The sequence below is a fragment of the Cetorhinus maximus genome, chromosome 17 (assembly GCF_964194155.1).
Source record: "Cetorhinus maximus chromosome 17, sCetMax3.hap1.1, whole genome shotgun sequence".
Taxonomy (NCBI): Eukaryota; Metazoa; Chordata; class Chondrichthyes; order Lamniformes; family Cetorhinidae; genus Cetorhinus; species Cetorhinus maximus.
The window spans coordinates 73,638,040-73,660,178 of NC_135895.1; the positions used below are offsets into that span (position 1 = coordinate 73,638,040).

Consider the following 22,139-nt stretch of genomic DNA (forward strand, 5'->3'; position numbering starts at 1 on the left):
TCCCACTCTTGTGTCTCCCCACTCAGATTCCCACCCCACTGTTCTCTAGTTTAAACCCTTCCCCACAGTACCCCTTTGAGGATATTGGTCCCGGTCCTGCTGGGGTGCAACCCGTCCAGCTTGTACAGGTACCATGTTCCCCAGAATCGACCCCAATGCCTCAGGAATCTAAATCCCTCCCTCCTACACCACCTCTCCAGCCACACATTCTTCCAGTCTATTCTCCTATTCCTGACCTTGTTAGCAAGTGGCACTGGGACTAATCCTGAGATTACTACCTTTGAGATCCTGCTTTTTAATTTATTTCCTTGCTCCCTATATTGTCCTTTCAGGACCTCATCCCTCTTTTTACTTAAGTTGCTGGTACCGATATAGAACACAGCCTCTGGCTGTTCACCCTCCCCCTTCAGAATGTCCTGCAGCCACTTACTAACATCCTTGACCCTGGCACCAGGGTCAAGGATCTATCCTGGTGTCACCTCTGCAGCCACAGAAACGTCCATCTGTTCCCCTTATGATAGAGCCCTCAATCACTATTGTTTTCTGTTATAAAATTGATTTTCCAGGCAACTTTTCTTGGTGGAAACATTGAACTTTATTTCCAATACAGCAGCTGCAGCTACATGTGTGCATCAAACTCTAATTAAAGAACTCCTTCCTGGAGGTTCCCCGCACTACAACCTGATTGGTTTATGCAGATCATGTGATATTACAACATTCTTAAAGTTACAGTCCCGTGTTTATTAAAACTATAATTACTACATTCCTCCCCTTTAACTTTTCTGTACATTTTGTATTTAGAAGGACATTTATCTCATGACATTACAGTTTTTATACAGGTCATGAAATTACAAGTTCAGTCTTTCAGGTGATTTCCTGATTGTGGAATATCATAGCTCTACGACTTCTGAATCTTTGGCAGGAACCACAAACTCTGGAATCACATTAACATCAGGTACCTCATTAGGTACAGGCAGTTCAGTGTCATCCACTCTGTTAGAGACTTCGGGCATGTCTATCCTTGACATAACTTCAACAGGAACCATAGGTTCAATAATGGCTACAGGTGGATCATCATTTTGTTGGGGTACCTCCCTTTTTCTTAAATGATCCACATGCTTATGGGTGATCAGACCCTCCACTTCCACGTGGTATGACAATGGTCCGGTCATAGAGCTTACTTCACCATGTAACCATTTCAGTCCTCCACCGAAATTCCTTTCATATACTGCTTCACCAAAAGTAAATTGTCTCTCACGACTGTGCAAATCATGAGTTGCTTTTTGTTTCCCTTGACTTTTCTCCACCTTCCCCTCCAACTTGGGAAGTATTAGGCTCAGTCTTGTTCGAAGACGGCACCTCATCATCAATAACTCTGCAGGTGTTGTTCCTGTGGTAGTGTGGGGGGTGAGGGGTTGTTCTGTAGTGAAATAGGAAATGAACATGTCTGGTTTCCAATGACTCAATTGTTGATTTTTTCACTCCCACCTTAAAAATTTGTCTTGCTCTTCCTGTCACTCCATTAGATGACAGATGGTATGGTGCAGTCTTCAGGTCGTTGATACCATTTAGACTGACAAATCTTTGAAATTAAGCGCTTGTAAACACAGTACCATTATCTGAGACGATTACTTCTGGCAATCCATGGATAGAAAAGCTTTGGCGCAGCTTTTCTATAGTAACGCCTGATGTTGGCAACCTAACCTCATAAACATCTGACCACTTGGAATGAGCACCTATAATCAGTAAAAGCATGGTTCCAAGAAAAGGATCAACGTAATCTATCTGCAATCTCACCCAGGGTCTACCAGGCCACTCCCATGGGTATAATGGGGCTGCCACTGGCAACTTTTGTAGCTTGGCATTGCAGACCTTTAATCACCTTCTCAATATCACCACCCATTCATGGCCACCAAACATGCAATCATCTTCATATGTGAGATTCTTGGATGGGCACTGCGTAACACTACTAAGAGTGGTTCCTTTCCTTGTGAACACAATAGAATGCCATCTGGACTGCTCATTTTGTGTCTTCGGTTGAAAAATGGCTTCAATTCGTCAGAGGCTGTTTCCTGGGACCATCCATTTAATACTTGGTCTCTCACTCAAGACAGGACTGGATCACAATTCATCCAGTTTCTTTTCAGCCTGGTGAGGAATCTAGGAAATGCATCGCTAATACGATCTTTTGGGGAATTGAGAGATGTTCATTGTCCTCTTGCAAAGGAAGGTGACTTAGGGCAATGGCATTGGCTATGTGAATCCCGGTCTGTGCACAAAAGTGTATTCATATGCCACTAAAATTAGGGCTCATCTTTGAATTTGTGCAAAAGCTATGGGAGGGATAGCCTTTTCATCGGTAAACAGACCCAGGAGTGGTTTGTAGTCTGATACTATCGTGAAATGTCGCCCATGCATGTATTGGAATTTTTTTTGCACCAAAAATAATCGACAGGCCTCCCTTTTCTATTTGTGAATATCCTGTTTTCAGCTGCGGTAAGTGTCCTGTATACGTAGCCTATTGGCATCTCTGCACTGTCATCTATCTTGTAAGATTGTACCACTCCCACTCCATAGGGGGACGCATCCCAGGTTAGCACCAATCCCTTTGTCGGGTCGTAGTGCGCTAACGAATTTGAATAGTGCAAGAGTTGATTGACTTTGATGAAAGCTTCTTCTTGGGGTGACTTCCAAACCCAATGCTGGCTTTCCTTTAGCAGTGAATGTAGAGGGGCTAGAACCATTGATAAGCTGGGGAGGAATCCTCCAGATTAGCCAAGTGTTCCTTTTTCGAGAATCCAGTTATCAAGTACATCGTCCAGGTAGACCACAACTTGAGGTAGTCCCCATTGTAAGCCCTCCATCGTCCCCTGAAAAATCGCACAGGCCGAGTAAACATCGGAGGGCAGGTAGGTGTATTGATATAACCCTTTATGGGTGTTTATTGTCATAAATTCTCTGGAGGCATCATCCAGCTCCAGTTGCTGATATGTGTGACTCATATCTAGTTTTGTATACATTGTCCCTCCTGCTAGATTGGCATAGAGGTCTTCAATATTGGGAATAGGGTACCTGTGCAGTTTGGCTGCTCTGTTGACCGTTAGTTTATAGTCCCCACAGATCCGGACGGTCTGGTCTGGTTTAAGGACAAGGACTATGGGTGCTGCTCACTCTGAGAACTGAACCGCTTTTGTGACACCCAGCCTCTCCAGCTGGTTCAACTCAGCGTCAACCTTCTCTCTCAGGGCCGATGGTACTGGTCTCGCTTTCAAGAAGTGAGAGTTTGCCTCTGAGTCCATGTAAATCTCGGCCTGTAGGCCTTTGATTTTTCCCCAGTTCATCCCGGAAGACAGTGTCATTTTTTTTAGCAGCTCTGGTAGTCCTCCTACTCGCAAATGTAAGATTTCGGACCAGTTTAATTTAATCTCTTTCAGCCAATAATGACCTAGAAGGCTTAGTCCTTCACCTTCTACCACCATCACCAGTAGTTGTGCTGTTTGGTGATTATAATAAGCAGGTATGCAGTTAATACTCTTTACTTGGATTTCTTCGCCTGTATACATTTTCAACTTGGCAGAAGTCTGTTTCCAAATTTAATTGTTGTAAATCTTCATTTGAATATCTGAAAGTGTGCTCTCCTACTACAGTGGTAGAAGCACCAGTGTCTACTTCCATTTTGAAGGGTTTCCCATTCACCTGTAAAGTGACGGTGACACTGATTGGCTCTGTCTTCCCAACTTTCATGTTGATTAAGGAATAAATATCAGAATTGTTTGCTTCTGGTTCTTCTACACTATAGACTTCATTGGACTTTGTTTGTTGCCTGGAAGCCTGTTTAAATCTCACTTTGCAATGTTTCAATATGTGCCCTCTTTTGTGACAAAAAAAACACTCCACCTTTTTAAATCGTCTATTGTTAGAAGTATGATTGTTTCCATATAGATAACAATTAGTTTTCGAATTTTCTGCTGAGCTGTTTCCTCTAAATCTTTGGGTAGTGGGGGCTGTTTCCCGCTTCGCGGTGGAGTCCCAGCTTTTCATGCCACTTTCGGCTGACCATTCCTGCTCAGCTAGGTAAAGGGTGCCATTTTGTGCACCTTGAGTTGCTTGTGAATCCCTTACAATGCTATTCCTAACGCTTTCTTGAAACCAAGATCCACTTCAGCCAGCAGTCTTCGCTGAATAGCATCATCTTGCATGCCATAGAGCAAGTGGTCTCTGAGTGTATCATTCAGGGTTTCAGTGACATCACAATATTCCATTAGTTGCTTTAATTTTGCCATTTAGGTAGCAATGGTGTCCCCTGGACTCTATTCCGTGAATTGAACCTGAACCTCTGCATTGTGACTGAGGGCTTGGGTTGAAAATGTCCCTTAACGAGGTCTACTAATTCACTGAAGGTCTTAGAATCAGGGGCGCTGGGGGCCGTCCTGTAGGTCTTGCTCCCATAAATGCTTAGGAGAATCGCTCTCCTCTTTTCTTCCCCGTGATTTTGTTAGCTTGAAAGTAGAGCTCAAGACATTCTATATGTTGAGACCAGTCATCTGTGGCTGGGTCAAAAGGATCGATTCTGCCAAACTGTGGCATCTCAGATGAGTATATCCTCCTTTCTTCTTAATTATCTTAGATTCTCACAGTCGATGGGCAAGGGACTGCAACAGATCTGGTTTATCCTTGTCACCAGTTTGTTCTAGAGTTGATTTTCCAGGCAACTTTTCATAGTGGAAACACAGAATTTTGTTTACAGGACAGCAGCAGCAGCTACATGTGTGTACCAGACTCTATAACTAAAGAAGGACTCCCTCCTGGATGTTCCCCATGCTACAAATTGAATGGTTGACACAGATCATGTGATCTTACAGTGCTGGATTATTCTTAAAGCTACAGTCCTATGTTTATCAAAACTGTAATTACTACACTCTCCCACTCCCCCCCCCACCACCCCCCCCCCACCCCAACCTTTGTAGTTGAGCCACTTGTGGTGCCACGGACAAGGCTCTTGTTGCATTCCCCTGTGAAACCATCTCTCCCAGCAGTATCCAAAATGGAAAATCTGTTGGAGAAAGAGATGGACTGGGAGACTCCTACACTACCTGCCTAGTGCTTTTATTGTCCGGTGGCCATCCATTCTCTTTCTGCCTATGCACTGTTTATCTGCGGTGTGACCACCTCACTGTATGTGCTATCCACGAAGATCTCATCCTTGCAGATACCCCACAGTGACTCCAGGTTGAGCTCCAGCTCCAAAACATGGATTTCAAGTAGCTGCAACTGGAGACACTCCCTGTACCCGGTCGCTCTGCACACTGGAATGTCGCATATGAGGAGCATTCCACTTGGCCGAGCTGCCCTGTCGTGACTTACCCTTAACTCACTCCCTTTACTTTTACTTCCTCTAGTTTAGGGAATATTAAGGACCGAAGAAATATTTACCAGGTCCTACTTACCAAGGCTGCCACTCTTCTTCCTGAGGAAAGGTAAAAAATGAAAGAATCACCTCCTTCCCTCTTCACCGAACTCCATCTCTCACCAAACTCCAAATGAAGCACTCTAATGCAGCTCAAAGCAGCACTCCAGTGCAGACAGTCCTTATACCATCAGCGAATCTGAACAGTTTCTCCTTGTTTTAAAACGTTAGGTGCAGGTACAGCAAGCAATTAGGAAGACAAATGGCATGTTGGCCTTTATTACAAAGGGTTTGGGGTACAAAAATAAAGAAGTCTTGCTGCAATCGTACAGGGTTTTGGTAAGACTACATCTGGAATACTGGGTGCAGTTTTGGTCTCCATATTTAAGACAGGATATACTTGCACTGGAGGCGGTACAGAGAAGATTAATTAGATTGGTCCCTGGGATGGAAGGGTTGTCCTATGATGAGAGGCTGAGTAAATTGGGCTTATATTCTCGAGATTAGAAGAATTAGAGGTGATCGCGTTGAAATCTACAAAATTTCGAGGAGGCTTGATAGGGTGGACACAGAGATTGTTTCCATTGGCCGGGGAATCTAAAATACGGGGTCACAGTCTCAGGATAAGGAGCCGATCATTTAGGACTGAGATGAGGAGAAATTACTTCACTCAGAGGGTTGTGAATCTTTGGAATTCTCTACCCCAGGGAGCTGTGGATGCTCCATCGTTGAATACATTTAAGGCTGGGAAGAGACAGCTTTTTAGTATCTCAGGGAATTAAGGGATATGGGGAGCGGGTGGGAAAATGGAGTTGAAGCCCAGGTTAGCCATGATCATATTGAATGGTGGAACAGGCTCGATGGGCCAAATGGTCTACTCCTATTTCTTGTGTTCTTCTGTCTACCTTATCTAAACCTGTCCTAATCTTGTACCCATCTATCAAATCCCCCCTCAATCTCCTTTGCTCCAAGGAAAACAACCCCAGCTTCTCCAACCTAACCTTGTAGCTAAAATCCCTCATCCCTGGAACCATTCCAGTAAATCTCCTCCGCACCCTCTCAAGGACCCTCACATCCTTCCTAAAGTGTGGTGACCAGAACTGGACACAATACTCTAGTTGGGGCCTAACCAGAGCTTTATAAAGGTTTGGCACATCTCCCCTGCTTTTGTACCCAATACCTCTGGTTATGAAGCCCAATCCCACTTGCTTTACTAACCGCACTCTCAATATGTCCTGTTACCTTCCAAGAACTGTCCACATGCATCTCCAGATCTCTCTGTTCCTGCACACTCTTTAGCATTGTGCCATTTAGTCCATATTGCCTCTCCCTATCCCTTCTTCCAAAATGCATCACCTCACACTTCTTTGTATTAAATTCCATCTGCCACTTGTCTGACTATTTTTCCAGCCTATGTCCAGTTGCATTCAATGGATCATCCGATTTCAGAAGCCTTAATTTTGTTAATAAACCTTTTATATGGTATTTTGCCAAACATTTTCTTAAAATCCATATAAACAGCATCCATTAAGGAGATATTTCAGAATACTCAGAAAAGATACTTTGCAGTGGGAAAGAATGATGCTATGGGGAGGATCGACCATCCGTGGTTAATTAAGGAAGTTAAAGATAGTATCAAATGGAAAGAAAAAGCGTAGAATTCTGTAAAGATGAGCGGCAGGTCAAAAGATTGGACAGAATATAAAGAACAGCAAAGAATTACTAAAAGATTAATAAGGAAGGAGAAATTAGAGTACGAGAGAAAATTAGCTAGAAATATAAAACCAGATAGCAAGGGTTTCTACAGGTATTTAAAAAGGAAAAGAGCAAGTAAAGTGAGTGTTGGTCCTCCAGAAAGTGAGAGTGGGAAACTAATACTGGAAAATGAGGAACTGGTGGATGAATTGAACAGATCCATTGGAGATGAGAAGAACGAGAGGTGATCTTACTAAAACATAGAAGATCCTGAGGGGACTTTGCAGGGTGGATGTTGAAAGGATGTTTCCCCATGTGAGAGAAACAGTGGAGGGGACACAGTTTAAAAATAAAGGGATTTAAAATAAAATAAATTTTATAAATATAAATTTAAATATAAAATAAATACCGTTTATGATAGAGATGAGACAACATTTTTCCTCTCAGAGGGTCATGAATCTTTGGAACTCTCTTCCCCAGAGAGCAGTGGAGGCTGGGTCAATGAATATTTTTAAGGCAGAGGTAGATAGATTCTTGACTAACAGGGGAGTCAAAGTGTATTAGGGGTAGGCGGAATGTGGAGTTGAGGTCACAATCAGTTCAGCCATGATCTTATTGAGTGTCAGAGCAGGCTCAAGGGGCTGAATGGCTTACTTCTGTTCCTAATTCGTATGTTAGTATGCTTGTATTGCATTCCCTTCATCAGCCTTCTCTGTTACTTTATTAAAGAATTTAATTTGCTCCATCAAACACGATGTGACTTTTACAAATCCGTTCTGGCTCTCCTTAATTAACTCAAATCTCTCCAAGTGCCTGTTATCCTTTTTCACTTGAAGAATTCTCCTGACGTGTATCACACACATTCCTTTTTTTGTTTCATCATATTCTCTATCTCCCTCGGCAGCCAAGGATCCTTAGCTTTGGTTCCCCTTCCTTTCACACTTTTTGGAATGTACCTAGCCTGTACCTGAAACATCTCCTCCTTAAAGATCCCCCATTGTTCCATTATAGATTTTCCTGTCAGTCCTTGGTTCTATTTTACTCTGGCTTTATCCCTTCTCATCCCATTGAAATTAGCCCTTTTCCCATTTAGACCATCTACTTTAGATTGTTGCTCGCTCTTCTCCATTATTAATCTAAACGCTATGATACAATGATCACTCTTATCCAAATGCTCCCCCACAGACACTTGTCCCTGTGGCCTACCTCATTCCCAGCACCAGGTCCAGCAAGACCTCCTTTCTAGTTGGACTGAGAACATACTGATCAAGGAAGTTCTCCTGAACACATTTCATAAATTCATCTCCCTCTTTACCCTTTACTCTAACATTATCCCAATCGATATTTGGGTAATTAAAGACCCCCACAATATCACCACTCTGTAGTTTTTGCCCATCTCTGTCATTTCCCTGCAGATTTCTCTCTCTCTCACTATTTGGAGTCTATAGAATACCCCCAGTCATGTGATCATCCCCTTTTTGCTTCTGAATCTAACCAAATGGATTCTGTCTTTTCCCCCTCACGGACATCCCCTCCTTCCAACACCACAATCTCTCCCCCAATCAGTACTGTCACCCCAGCTCCCTTTTCTCCCTCCCTATCTTTTCTGAACACTTTGTATCCTTGAATATTAAGCACACAGTCCTCATCAATTTTTAGCCACATTTTCACTATTGTCACTACATCATATTCCCACAGGGTTATTTGTGTTTGTAGCTCAGTAACCTTATTTTCTACACTTCATGCTTTACTTTGTGTATGCCTCTGGTATCAGAATCCTGTAGCACTGTGCAACTGCCTCTGGTACCAGATCAATGTAGTACTGTATGACCGTATGTTATATCAGAACAGAGATGTACTGTGTGCCTTTGTCTTGTATCAGACCCCTGTAGTTCCTTCTACAGCATCTTCCAAAGCCCCGACCACTACCACCTCAAAAGACAAGGGCAGCAGATAGATGGGAACACCACCGCCTGTGAGTTCTCCTCCAAGTCACTCATCATCTTGACTTGAAATGTTTCGCTGTTCCTTCACTGTCGTTGGATCAAAATCCTGGATCTCATTCCCTAACTGCACTGTGGGTGTACCTACACCACATGGACTGCAGCAGTTCAAGAAGGCAGCTCAGCACCGCCTTCTCAAGGGGCAATTAGAGATGGGCAATAAATGCTGGCCCAGCCAGTGACCCCGACGTCCTGTGATTGAATATATTAAAAAAATATCTGCACTGTCTCTGGTATCAGAATCAAAATTGACTATAATGTATTTCATGGTATCAGGACCTTCTATTACCATGACTGCCTTTCTCAGCCTCCTGTAGTACAATGCAACTGTTTCTGGTATTAGAACCCTGTAGTACTGTGTAACTGTCTCTGATATCAAAACCCTGTAGTACTGTGCGACTGTCTCTGATATCAGAACCCTGTAGTACTGTGTAACTGTCTCTGATATCAAAACCCTGTAGTACTGTGCGACTGTCTCTGATATCAAAACCCTGTAGTACTGTGCGACTGTCTCTGATATCAAAACCCTGTAGTACTGTGCGACTGCCTCTGATATCAAAACCCTGTAGTACCGTGTAACTGTCTCTGATATCAAAACCCTGTAGTACCGTGCGACTGTCTCTGATGTCAGAACCCTGTAGTACTGTGCGACTGTCTCTGATATCAAAACCCTGTAGTACTGTGCGACTGCCTCTGGTATCAAAACCCTGTAGTACTGTGCGACTGTCTCTGATATCAAAACCCTGTAGTACTGTGCGACTGTCTCTGATATCAAAACCCTGTAGTACTGTGCGACTGTCTCTGATATCAAAACCCTGTAGTACTGTGTGACTGCCTCTGATATCAAAACCCTGTAGTACTGTGTGACTGCCTCTGATATCAAAACCCTGTAGTACTGTGCGACTGTCTCTGATATCAAAACCCTGTAGTACTGTGCGACTGTCTGTGATATCAAAACCCTGTAGTACTGTGTGACTGCCTCTGATATCAAAACCCTGTAGTACTGTGTGACTGCCTCTGATATCAAAACCCTGTAGTACTGTGTGACTGCCTCTGATATCAAAACCTTGTAGTACTGTGTGACTGCCTCTGATATCAAAACCCTGTAGTACTGTGTGACTGCCTCTGATATCAGACCCCTGCGATGCAGTGCGACTGTCTCAGGTATCAGATCCCTGCGATGCAGTGCGACTGTCTCTGGTATCAGACCCCTGTGATGCAGTGCGACTGTCTAAGGTATCAGACCCCTGCGATGAGGTGCGACTGTCTCAGGTATCAGACCCCTGCGATGCAGTGCGACTGTCTAAGGTATCAGACCCCTGCGATGCAGTGCGACTGTCTCTGGTATCAGACCCCTGCGATGCAGTGCGACTGTCTCTGGTATCAGACCCCTGTGATGCAGTGCGACTGTCTCTGGTATCAGACCCCTGCGATGCAGTGCGACTGTCTAAGGTATCAGACCCCTGCGATGCAGTGCGACTGTCTCTGGTATCAGACCCCTGCGATGCAGTGCGACTGTCTCTGGTATCAGACCCCTGTGATGCAGTGCGACTGTCTCTGGTATCAGACCCGTGTGATGCAGTGCGACTGTCTCTGCTAAGAGCCAACTCTGGTGTTTTGTGGCTGTCTGGTATCAGCTCCCTGTGTACTGTGTGGCCGTGTTTTGCATCACACTCCTGTAGTAATACATATCTCTGGTTGGTATCGGACTGGTAGCAGAATGTTACTAGTATCAGACTCCTGTATTGCTGCTATTTTGTCTAGCCCAGAATTAGACCCCTGTAGCAATGCGTGATCGGCTTTTTGTGATGATTCCAATCTATCCCAGTCCGTGTCACCCCCTGTAGTGCAGTTCATATCCCAGTCCATAATCCCAATTTGTATCCCAGTCTATATCCCATTCTATATTGCAATCTATATCCCAGTCTATATCTCAGACTGTATCCCAGCCTGTATCCCAGTCAATAGTCCTAGTCTGTATTCCAGCCCTTATCCCAGCCTGTATGTCAGCCTGTACCTTAGTCAATATCACAGTGTATATTCATTACTAAAATCCAGGCTTTATCCCAGTCTATAACCCAAATTGTAGCTGAACTTGTATCCCAGTTTGTAGTTGTAACTCTGTCCTGTGCTTGGCAGGTTATTATCGGTAGTATATTTGATGTGGTTTGGACGATGATTCGCCCGGAGACGTCATTCGGGATTAGCGTACTTCGTGCACTGCGACTGCTCAGGATTTTTAAGGTCACAAAGTAAGTACGGATGAGAACAGTGACAGGTCTCAGACCCACACACATTGGTGTTCTCTCCTCCTACTGGTTCCCCAACATACTGGCACTTTCTGTCCACAGGGTCACACACACTGGCACCACCTCCTCAGTGTTTCCTCACACACTTATGCTAGCTTCAACTGTATACACACACAGGCACCAGTTTCTCACTAGAGGCTATGATATGGTAACCATTGTTGAGGCATGGCTGCCAGGTGGTTACGCCAGATTTATAATATCGCCAGGAAAGATTGGGGAAATGGGAGAGTGAGAGGAGTGGCATCAGTGATTAAGGATGAAATCACTTCAATGAAAAGAGAGAATAAAATGGGGGGTGAGCAGGTAGTGGAGACTTTATGGATGGAATTAAGAAATAGAAAAGGGTTTCAGTCAGTAGAGGGAGTTGTGTACAGGGCCCCTGTTAGCAGCTGTGAAGTGGTAGATTGTATAAACGCAGAGATTAGACAAGCATGTAGTAAAGGCAGAGTGGGTTTAATGGGGGATTTTAACTTCCATACAGATTGCAGTAACCAAACAAACAATTGTTAGAAAGGGAGTGAATTTCTAGACCGTGTTTGGAGTAGCTTTCTGCAGCAATATGCCCCTGAACCAGCAGGGGGCAGGTCGTATCAGATTTAATAATGAGGAATGAGGCACATTTAGTGAACAGCCGGATGGTGTGTGAACATTTATATATTGATATCTTAATATAATCGATTCAATGCAGTGTCTGAAAGGGAGGAACATGAAACAGCTATTAGGATTCTAGCTTTAGGTAAGGCTGACTTCAATAGGATGAGACAGAGATAGTCCACAATAAACTGAGCAAATCTGATAATGGGGAAAATGACAGAAGATCAGTGAGAGGTGTTCAAAAAAATAATTTAATGTGATACAGAACCAGTTAATACCCCTAAGGGACAAGAGCTCTACTTACCCAAAAATACAGCCATGGAAAACTGAGGAGGTAAAAGACAACATAAAACTAAAAGATTCATCAGACAAAATTGCAAAAAATAGCACAGACCCTGGTGAATGGGAAAGATACAGAGAAGAGCAATGAGTATCTAAACAGATACAGAGGCACAAAAAGAGGGTATGAAAAATAAAACTTGCAAGGGAATTAAAATCAACACAAAATCCATTGGCAATTCTATGAGGAAAAGAGGGTGGTCAGGAGGAATGTGGGCTACTTGAAAAATGAGCATGGTGACATTGTCAATGAAAGTAAGGAAATGGCAGGCATGTTGAATAGTTATTTACCCTGCATCAGTATTTACAGGGGAGGAAGTGGTCAACAAGTCAGACATCCCAAGGGAACTAATATTGAATCGGACAGAACCTCAACATTAATGTGTTGTTTGATGTTGTATGAGCCTGCATACCATTGTAATGTAAAGGTGCTAAGCAGAGCCAGGATTAATGTGGGACTGGAGAATAGCACCACCCACAGTATGATGTATAGAGTCACATGGTAATAGACTGTGAGAGCAGTCTAGAAAGAACACTCTGAAAGCAGCAGGCATGGAGAAACAGCACCATGCATGATAGTAACCTGGGATCTGTAAATAGTTAAAAGTTAACAATAAAGGGTACATGTTTAAATGTACAAGTCTCAAGATTTCATCACTGAGGCACCTAAAGAACACATATTACAACATGGTTGGCAGCAGTGGGATAGCAGCGCTATCAGCACAGTACAGCACGGTTGGCAGTTGGTCCCTTCTACAAGACATCACATCAGAGAGAGTACCATAACCTGGCCTGGTGATCTGTGCTGATGTAAAAGGTGGCAGCTAAATGCATGAACCTGGAACAGTATCCCAAGGTATGAAAAACTCAAAGCAACTGAAGCCTAACTAGAGAGATGTGCACCTAAGAAGAAAACTTGAAGAAAAAGTTGAGGAAGCTTTACTACAGACTTGGAAGTGAAGAATCCACCAGAGTGAGCAGAAATCCATTGCAGAAAATCATAAGCACTTGAGTGACATAGTTCATGAGATGGTGAGCAAAAATGCAAAAAAAAAAAAGCTGTACTTGCATTTTAAAATAGGTGGCGGTCTCAAGGGCTCAGCATCCAGAGGACAGCTGAAAGAGAGCAGCAAGTATAAAACAAGAGCTAAAAATAAAACCTGAAGAAAAGTCTGGTAGAGTTAAGTAGAGAATCCTGTGGAACACAGTAAGAAAAAAAGAAAAAAAGCCTGCAGAGTTTCAGAGAAAGGGAACCCTTTTCAGTTGGGTTCATGTCTTCTTGCACAGAGCAAAATGCAAAAATCTTAGTTTTAAAAGCATTCTAAATTGGCAGGAAATAGCTTCAAATACTGACTCTGCCGAGGGCAACAAGAGACCCCAGAAAAAGAAGACAACTCTGCTAAGGGCAACATGGGACCCCAGAGAGAGAGGGCAATTCCCAATAAAGTGCCAAGGGCAACAAAAGACTCCGGGGCGAGGGAGAGAGATGGCAGTGCAGAGTGAACAGATGGCTGTGAATGAAGGAAAGCTATCTGAGGTAGCCAAAAAGAAGAAAAACATGCAAAAAGTAAATTCAGCTGTTCTACAGGAAAATGTTCGCATCAGAGTTGAACTGGAAGATTTGAAGTGCAAGATTCAAGCTGAGTTTGAAAACAAACAATAACTGAAGTCTTCAATGAACCAAGTTGTTCAAGATCCGAACAAACAAATTTCAGAGATGAGAAAATAATGACCCACAATTCCATAGTTGGCAAATCAAAACAAGAGTTGGGAAAACTCAACCAAATGTACAGCCAGGCAAAACAGCAGCCAGAAAAAGCATGCAGAGAAGAATCAGTTTATAGCCATGGAAAGACATGAAGAACTAAAAAGGACATTCAATATTACTCCAGAAAAAGCCGTGATGGAACTATCAGCAGCAACAAAACAATGCACTCAAACCCAGAGTGAGCTGGCAAGAGGTGAACAAGACAATAAACAGGCTGAATAAACAATTGATTGTCCTTCAGGATGAATTGCAAAAGGAATGCATAAGTGTAAAAAATTATGAGGGGAATAGATAGAGTGTACAGGATAAAATTGTTTCCCTTGGTGGAGAATTCTAGAACCAGGGGACATAGATTCAAGATAAGTGGCAGAAGGTGTAGGGGGGACATGAGGAAGAACTTTTTTACGCAGAGGGTAGTGGGTGTCTGGAATTCGCTGCCCAAGTTGGTGGTAGAGGCAGAAACTTCAAACGCTTTTAAAAAGTACTTGGATCTGCACCTTAAGTGCTGTAAGCTGCAGGGCTATGGGCCGGGTGCAGGAAGGTGGGATTAGAAAGGGCACCTGGGTGTCCTTGGGCTGGCATGGACAAGAAGGGCCGAATGGCCTCCTTCTGTGCTGTAACTTTTCTACGGTTCTAACCATTCAGCAACAGGAAGAAATGAAGACTGTCTTAAACAGCAGAATGGAAACACGGCAGAAGAAACTCGAGGTGACTCTGATGAATTACAGGAATATCAAAGTGAAACAAGTGAGCTTCGCAAAGAAAAGGAAAACCTGTTGACAAACCTTCATATTTTCTAAGAATCCTTTAGGTCAAAGTTTATTCCTCTGGAAAATTATGGAGAGAAGGAAAATGAATGGAATGTCACTCTGAACAAACTGAAGAACCAGTTGGCAGAGAAGACTCAGCAATGTTCAATATTCCAGGAGGACAGACTGAAGAGCTGAAGAAGCAGTTCAATGGAAAAGAGGAGGCATGGAAAGGAAAAGCCGTAGAACTTTCCAAACTGAGTGGACAATGAAGTCATGAGCTGCAACAGATTAAGACTTTACTGGAGACAGACCTGGCCAACAGTGAATCAAAAATTAAGGACGAGGACAAATTCTGTTGTAGGCAGAGAAAGAAAAGACAGAAATGAGATTGGAAAATGTAAAACTGACACTGAAGCACAAGACACTAGAAGAGGAAAGAGCAGTGGATGTCTCAGATGTACTGAGAACCATTGAGCTGAATGAGAAGATTCATAAACTTGCAAGCTGATATGAAAATAAAGCAGCACACAAATGTTTGTCTGAGATTGTGAAACAAGTGGAAATGAAGGTTCCATTTGCAAAATGTATGCATCCAGCGAGAACATGGTGGACACGATGGGAAAAGGAAATTTGAGTCCACTCCAGGAATGAACGGAGTGAACATTCCCCTTGGAAGGAGCGGGACAAACCCACAGTGTCCGAGAAAAGCAGACAAGTTGTTATTAAAGAGAAACGCAACTTGAAGGAGCAGAAAAAGTGAATCAAATGGAGATAGCCAAGTACCAGAAACATAGAGTACGACAACCATTTGTCCAAATGAGACAGACCCAGATGTGGAAGAACTGTCAAACCTCAAGACCATCTGAATTTATAAAGTCAGAGACTTGAGATGGGGGAGCAGGGATAGCAAGTAAAGATTCTATTACAAATAGATATATTCCATTAGAAAGGAAAGTTTTCTTTCGAGAAGAAGGTGGGATGTTGTATGATGTTGTATGTGCCTGTGTGCCATTATAATGTAATGGTGCTTGCAGGGCAAGGGTTAATGTGGGATTGAAGCATAGCACCACCCACGGTATGATGTATAGAGTCACATGGTAATGGACTGAGAGAACAGTCTCGAGAGAACACTCTAGAACCAGCCTGCTTGGAGGTTACAGCACCATATATGACAATAACCTGGGATCTGTAAATAGTTAAAAGGTTAACAATAAAGTGTTCATGTTTACTATGCAACTCTCAAGATCTCAACATTAAGACATCTAAAGAACCCAGAGTACAACATAATGTAAATAACATAACAGTGATGGAGAAAATAATGACACTAAAGAGTGATGAATCCCCAGGATCAGATGGTTTCCATTCCTGGGTTTTAAAGGAAGTCAGTGGGGACATTGTAGATGTCTGAACTATAATCTTCCACAGCTCTCATGATTGGAAATTGGAAAAATTGTACATATCACTCTTCTATTTAAGAAAGGTGAGAGAGGGAAACCGGGGCATTATAGACAGTTAGTCTAATATCAGTTGTTACTGGAGTCCATAATTAAGGATAAGGTGACTGAACACATGGAGAGTTTTCAGCTGATCAGAGAGAGCCAGCATAGATCTGTAACGGGTGGGTTATATCTGACCAAGCTGCTGGAACTTCTTAAAGAGGTGACTGAAGTAATGGACAGGGGAATGTCTCTGATAGTCTTTATATGGACTTTTAGAAGGTATTTGCTGAAGGCCCTCAAAAAACTGTTAGCTCAAGCTGAAGCTCGTGGAATTGAAAGAAAAATATTGATCTACAGCAGGAGACAGAGTGGACAATGGGTAGGCACTCGAATTGGCAGGGTGTGACCAGTGGTATCCCATAACAATTTGCACTGGGGCCTCAGCTATTCACTGTATTTATTAATAACTTAGGGAAGGGAATACATTTGCTGACGGTAGCTGGTATTATAGCAGTGATGCTTTACCTATACAAAGCCCCGATCAGACCTCTCGTTACTGTGAGCATTACTGACAGCAGACCTTAGGAAGGATACATTGACTTTGGAGCGAGTGGAGTAAAGGCTTACCAGATGATAGCTGAACTCTAAGGGTTTAAATCATGAAGAGACATTAAACAAACTAGGGTTGTATTCCCTGGAATTTAACCGGTTAAGGGGTAATTTCCTCAAAGTTTTCAAAATATTAAAGAGAGCAGATAGAGAGAAACTCATCCTGTTGTTTCAGAAGTTTCAGACTAAAGGGCATATTATAAAAATTAGAGCCAGACTCCACTGAGGAGCCAGCTTCAGAAACACTTCTACATGGAAAGGGTAGCAGGAGTTTGGAACTCTCTTCTACAAACGGCAATGAATCTATCTAAAACTGAGATTGAGAGATTTTCGTTATCCAAAGGCCTGGGGCAAAGGTTACTATGTGGAGTTCAGCCACTGAGCAGTCATTGAATGGCGGAATAGACTCAAACAGCTAAATGGCGTACTCCTGCTCCTATTTCTCACACGCTGACACCAGTTTCTCACTGGATTCTCAACCACACTGCCACCAGATCCTTGCTGCCTCCCCAACACATGACATCAGCTCCTCGCTGCTTCCTGACAGACACTGAAACCAGCTCCCCGCTGCTTCCTGACAGACACTGAAACCTCCTGACAGACACTGAAACCAGCTCCTCGCTGCTTCCTGACAGACACTGAAACCTCCTGACAGACACTGAAACCAGCTCCTCGCTGCTTCCTGACAGACACTGAAACCAGCTCCTCGCTGCTTCCTGACAGACACTGAAACCAGCTCCTCGCTGCTTCCTGACAGACACTGAAACCTCCTGACAGACACTGAAACCTCCTGACAGACACTGAAACCAGCTCCTCGCTGCTTCCTGACAGACACTGAAACCTCCTGACAGACACTGAAACTAGCTCCTCGCTGCTTCCTGACAGACACTGAAACCTCCTGACAGACACTGAAACCTTCTGACAGACACTGAAACCAGCTCCTCACTGCTTCCTGACAGACACTGAAACCTCCTGACAGACACTGAAACCTCCTGACAGACACTGAAACCAGCTCCCCGCTGCTTCCGGACAGACACTGAAACTAGCTCCTCGCTGCTTCCTGACAGACACTGAAACCAGCTCCTCGCTGCTTCCTGACAGACACTGAAACTAGCTCCTCGCTGCTTCCTGACAGACACTGAAACCAGCTCCTCGCTGCTTCCTGACAGACACTGAAACCTCCTGACAGACACTGAAACCTCCTGACAGACACTGAAACCTCCTGACAGACACTGAAACCAGCTCCCCGCTGCTTCCTGACAGACACTGAAACCTCCTGACAGACACTGAAACCAGCTCCTCGCTGCTTCCTGACAGACACTGAAACCTCCTGACAGACACTGAAACCAGCTCCCCGCTGCTTCCTGACAGACACTGAAACCAGCTCCTCGCTGCTTCCTGACAGACACTGAAACCTTCTGACAGACACTGAAACCAGCTCCTCGCTGCTTCCTGACAGACACTGAAACCTCCTGACAGACACTGAAACCAGCTCCTCGCTGCTTCCTGACAGACACTGAAACCTCCTGACAGACACTGAAACCAGCTCCCCGCTGCTTCCTGACAGACACTGAAACCTCCTGACAGACACTGAAACCTCCTGACAGACACTGAAACCAGCTCCTCACTGCTTCCTGACAGACACTGAAACCTCCTGACAGACACTGAAACCAGCTCCTCACTGCTTCCTGACAGACACTGAAACCTCCTGACAGACACTGAAACCAGCTCCTCGCTGCTTCCTGACAGACACTGAAACCTCCTGACAGACACTAAAACCAGCTCCTCGCTGCTTCCTGACAGATACTGAAACCTCCTGACAGACACTGAAACCAGCTCCTCGCTGCTTCCTGACAGACACTGAAACCTCCTGACAGACACTGAAACCAGCTCCTTGCTGCTTCCTGACAGACACTGAAACCAGCTCCCCGCTGCTTCCTGACAGACACTGAAACCAGCTCCTCGCTGCTTCCTGACAGACACTGAAACCTCCTGACAGACACTAAAACCAGCTCCTCGCTGCTTCCTGACAGACACTGAAACCAGCTCCCCGCTGCTTCCTGACAGACACTGAAACCTCCTGACAGACACTAAAACCAGCTCCTCGCTGCTTCCTGACAGATACTGAAACCTCCTAACAGACACTGAAACCAGCTCCTCGCTGCTTCCTGACAGACACTGAAACCAGCTCCTCGCTGCTTCCTGACAGACACTGAAACCAGCTCCTCGCTGCTTCCTGACAGACACTGAAACCTCCTGACAGACACTGAAACCTCCTGACAGACACTGAAACCAGCTCCTCGCTGCTTCCTGACAGACACTGAAACCTCCTGACAGACACTGAAACTAGCTCCTCGCTGCTTCCTGACAGACACTGAAACCTCCTGACAGACACTGAAACCTTCTGACAGACACTGAAACCAGCTCCTCACTGCTTCCTGACAGACACTGAAACCTCCTGACAGACACTGAAACCTCCTGACAGACACTGAAACCAGCTCCCCGCTGCTTCCTGACAGACACTGAAACTAGCTCCTCGCTGCTTCCTGACAGACACTGAAACCAGCTCCTCGCTGCTTCCTGACAGACACTGAAACTAGCTCCTCGCTGCTTCCTGACAGACACTGAAACCAGCTCCTCGCTGCTTCCTGACAGACACTGAAACCTCCTGACAGACACTGAAACCTCCTGACAGACACTGAAACCTCCTGACAGACACTGAAACCAGCTCCCCGCTGCTTCCTGACAGACACTGAAACCTCCTGACAGACACTGAAACCAGCTCCTCGCTGCTTCCTGACAGACACTGAAACCTCCTGACAGACACTGAAACCAGCTCCTCGCTGCTTCCTGACAGACACTGAAACCAGCTCCTCGCTGCTTCCTGACAGACACTGAAACCTTCTGACAGACACTGAAACCAGCTCCTCGCTGCTTCCTGACAGACACTGAAACCTCCTGACAGACACTGAAACCAGCTCCTCGCTGCTTCCTGACAGACACTGAAACCTCCTGACAGACACTGAAACCAGCTCCCCGCTGCTTCCTGACAGACACTGAAACCTCCTGACAGACACTGAAACCAGCTCCTCACTGCTTCCTGACAGACACTGAAACCTCCTGACAGACACTGAAACCAGCTCCTCACTGCTTCCTGACAGACACTGAAACCTCCTGACAGACACTGAAACCAGCTCCTCGCTGCTTCCTGACAGACACTGAAACCTCCTGACAGACACTAAAACCAGCTCCTCGCTGCTTCCTGACAGATACTGAAACCTCCTGACAGACACTGAAACCAGCTCCTCGCTGCTTCCTGACAGACACTGAAACCTCCTGACAGACACTGAAACCAGCTCCTTGCTGCTTCCTGACAGACACTGAAACCAGCTCCCCGCTGCTTCCTGACAGACACTGAAACCAGCTCCTCGCTGCTTCCTGACAGACACTGAAACCTCCTGACAGACACTAAAACCAGCTCCTCGCTGCTTCCTGACAGACACTGAAACCAGCTCCCCGCTGCTTCCTGACAGACACTGAAACCTCCTGACAGACACTAAAACCAGCTCCTCGCTGCTTCCTGACAGATACTGAAACCTCCTAACAGACACTGAAACCAGCTCCTCGCTGCTTCCTGACAGACACTGAAACCTCCTGACAGACACTGAAACCAGCTCCTCGCTGCTTCCTGACAGACACTGAAACCTTCTGACAGACACTGAAACCAGCTCCTCGCTGCTTCCTGACAGACACTGAAACCTCCTGACAGACACTGAAACCAGCTCCTCGCTGCTTCCTGACAGACACTGAAACCTCCTGACAGACACTGAAACCAGCTCCCCGCTGCTTCCTGACAGACACTGAAACCTCCTGACAGACACTGAAACCTCCTGACAGACACTGAAACCAGCTCCTCACTGCTTCCTGACAGACACTGAAACCTCCTGACAGACACTGAAACCAGCTCCTCACTGCTTCCTGACAGATACTGAAACCTCCTGACAGACACTGAAACCAGCTCCTCGCTGCTTCCTGACAGACACTGAAACCTCCTGACAGACACTGAAACCAGCTCCTTGCTGCTTCCTGACAGACACTGAAACCAGCTCCCCGCTGCTTCCTGACAGACACTGAAACCAGCTCCTCGCTGCTTCCTGACAGACACTGAAACCTCCTGACAGACACTAAAACCAGCTCCTCGCTGCTTCCTGACAGACACTGAAACCAGCTCCCCGCTGCTTCCTGACAGACACTGAAACCTCCTGACAGACACTGAAACCAGCTCCTCGCTGCTTCCTGACAGACACTGAAACCTCCTGACAGACACTGAAACCTCCTGACAGACACTGAAACCAGCTCCTCACTGCTTCCTGACAGATACTGAAACCTCCTGACAGACACTGAAACCAGCTCCTCGCTTCTTCCTGACAGACACTGAAACCTCCTGACAGACACTGAAACCAGCTCCTTGCTGCTTCCTGACAGACACTGAAACCTCCTGACAGACACTGAAACCAGCTCCTCGCTGCTTCCTGACAGACACTGAAACCTCCTGACAGACACTGAAACCAGCTCCTTGCTGCTTCCTGACAGACACTGAAACCTCCTGACAGACACTGAAACCAGCTCCTTGCTGCTTCCTGACAGACACTGAAACCTCCTGACAGACACTGAAACCAGCTCCTCGCTGCTTCCTGACAGACAGACATACGCTGGCACCAGCTCTGTGTTTTTTATGATTTCCTCTGTGCTGTGCTGATCTCTGTTAATGCCCTCACTTGTTGTTCCTCAGGTACTGGGCCTCTCTGCGGAACCTGGTAGTTTCCTTAATGAGTTCAATGAAATCCATCATCAGCCTCCTCTTCCTCCTGTTCCTCTTCATCGTTGTGTTTGCTCTGCTGGGAATGCAGCTGTTTGGTGGTCAGTGAGTATCACCTGCACAGTTTGTTCGTTGATAGATCAGCCCAGCTTGGTCCACTCTACTCGCTGTTTTAATTTTAAGATGTCGAAATGCAAGATGTGATTGTTTCATCACAAGGGCCGCATCAGACCATTTCACCTCTTCATTTCCACGGCAGATTCAACTTTGAGGATGGGACCCCGCCAACCAACTTTGACACCTTTCCTGCAGCAATCATCACAGTGTTTCAGGTACGAGGAAGCAGCACATTAAATCCGAACCATATCCATGTGTGAATGGTGAGATCAAAGAGGTGAGAGAGAA

General features: G+C 45.1%; 1 protein-coding gene across 1 annotated transcript in view; it reads left to right on the forward strand.

Moving 5' to 3' along the window:
• Positions 1–22,139, forward strand: part of LOC144692683 (putative voltage-dependent R-type calcium channel subunit alpha-1E) — a 902,642-nt gene that overhangs the window by 515,758 nt on the left and 364,745 nt on the right. Inside the window, 3 exon segments of the mRNA XM_078561778.1 lie at positions 11,245–11,357; positions 21,708–21,839; positions 21,994–22,066. Of these exon segments, the coding sequence (XP_078417904.1) occupies positions 11,245–11,357; positions 21,708–21,839; positions 21,994–22,066 (318 nt within the window).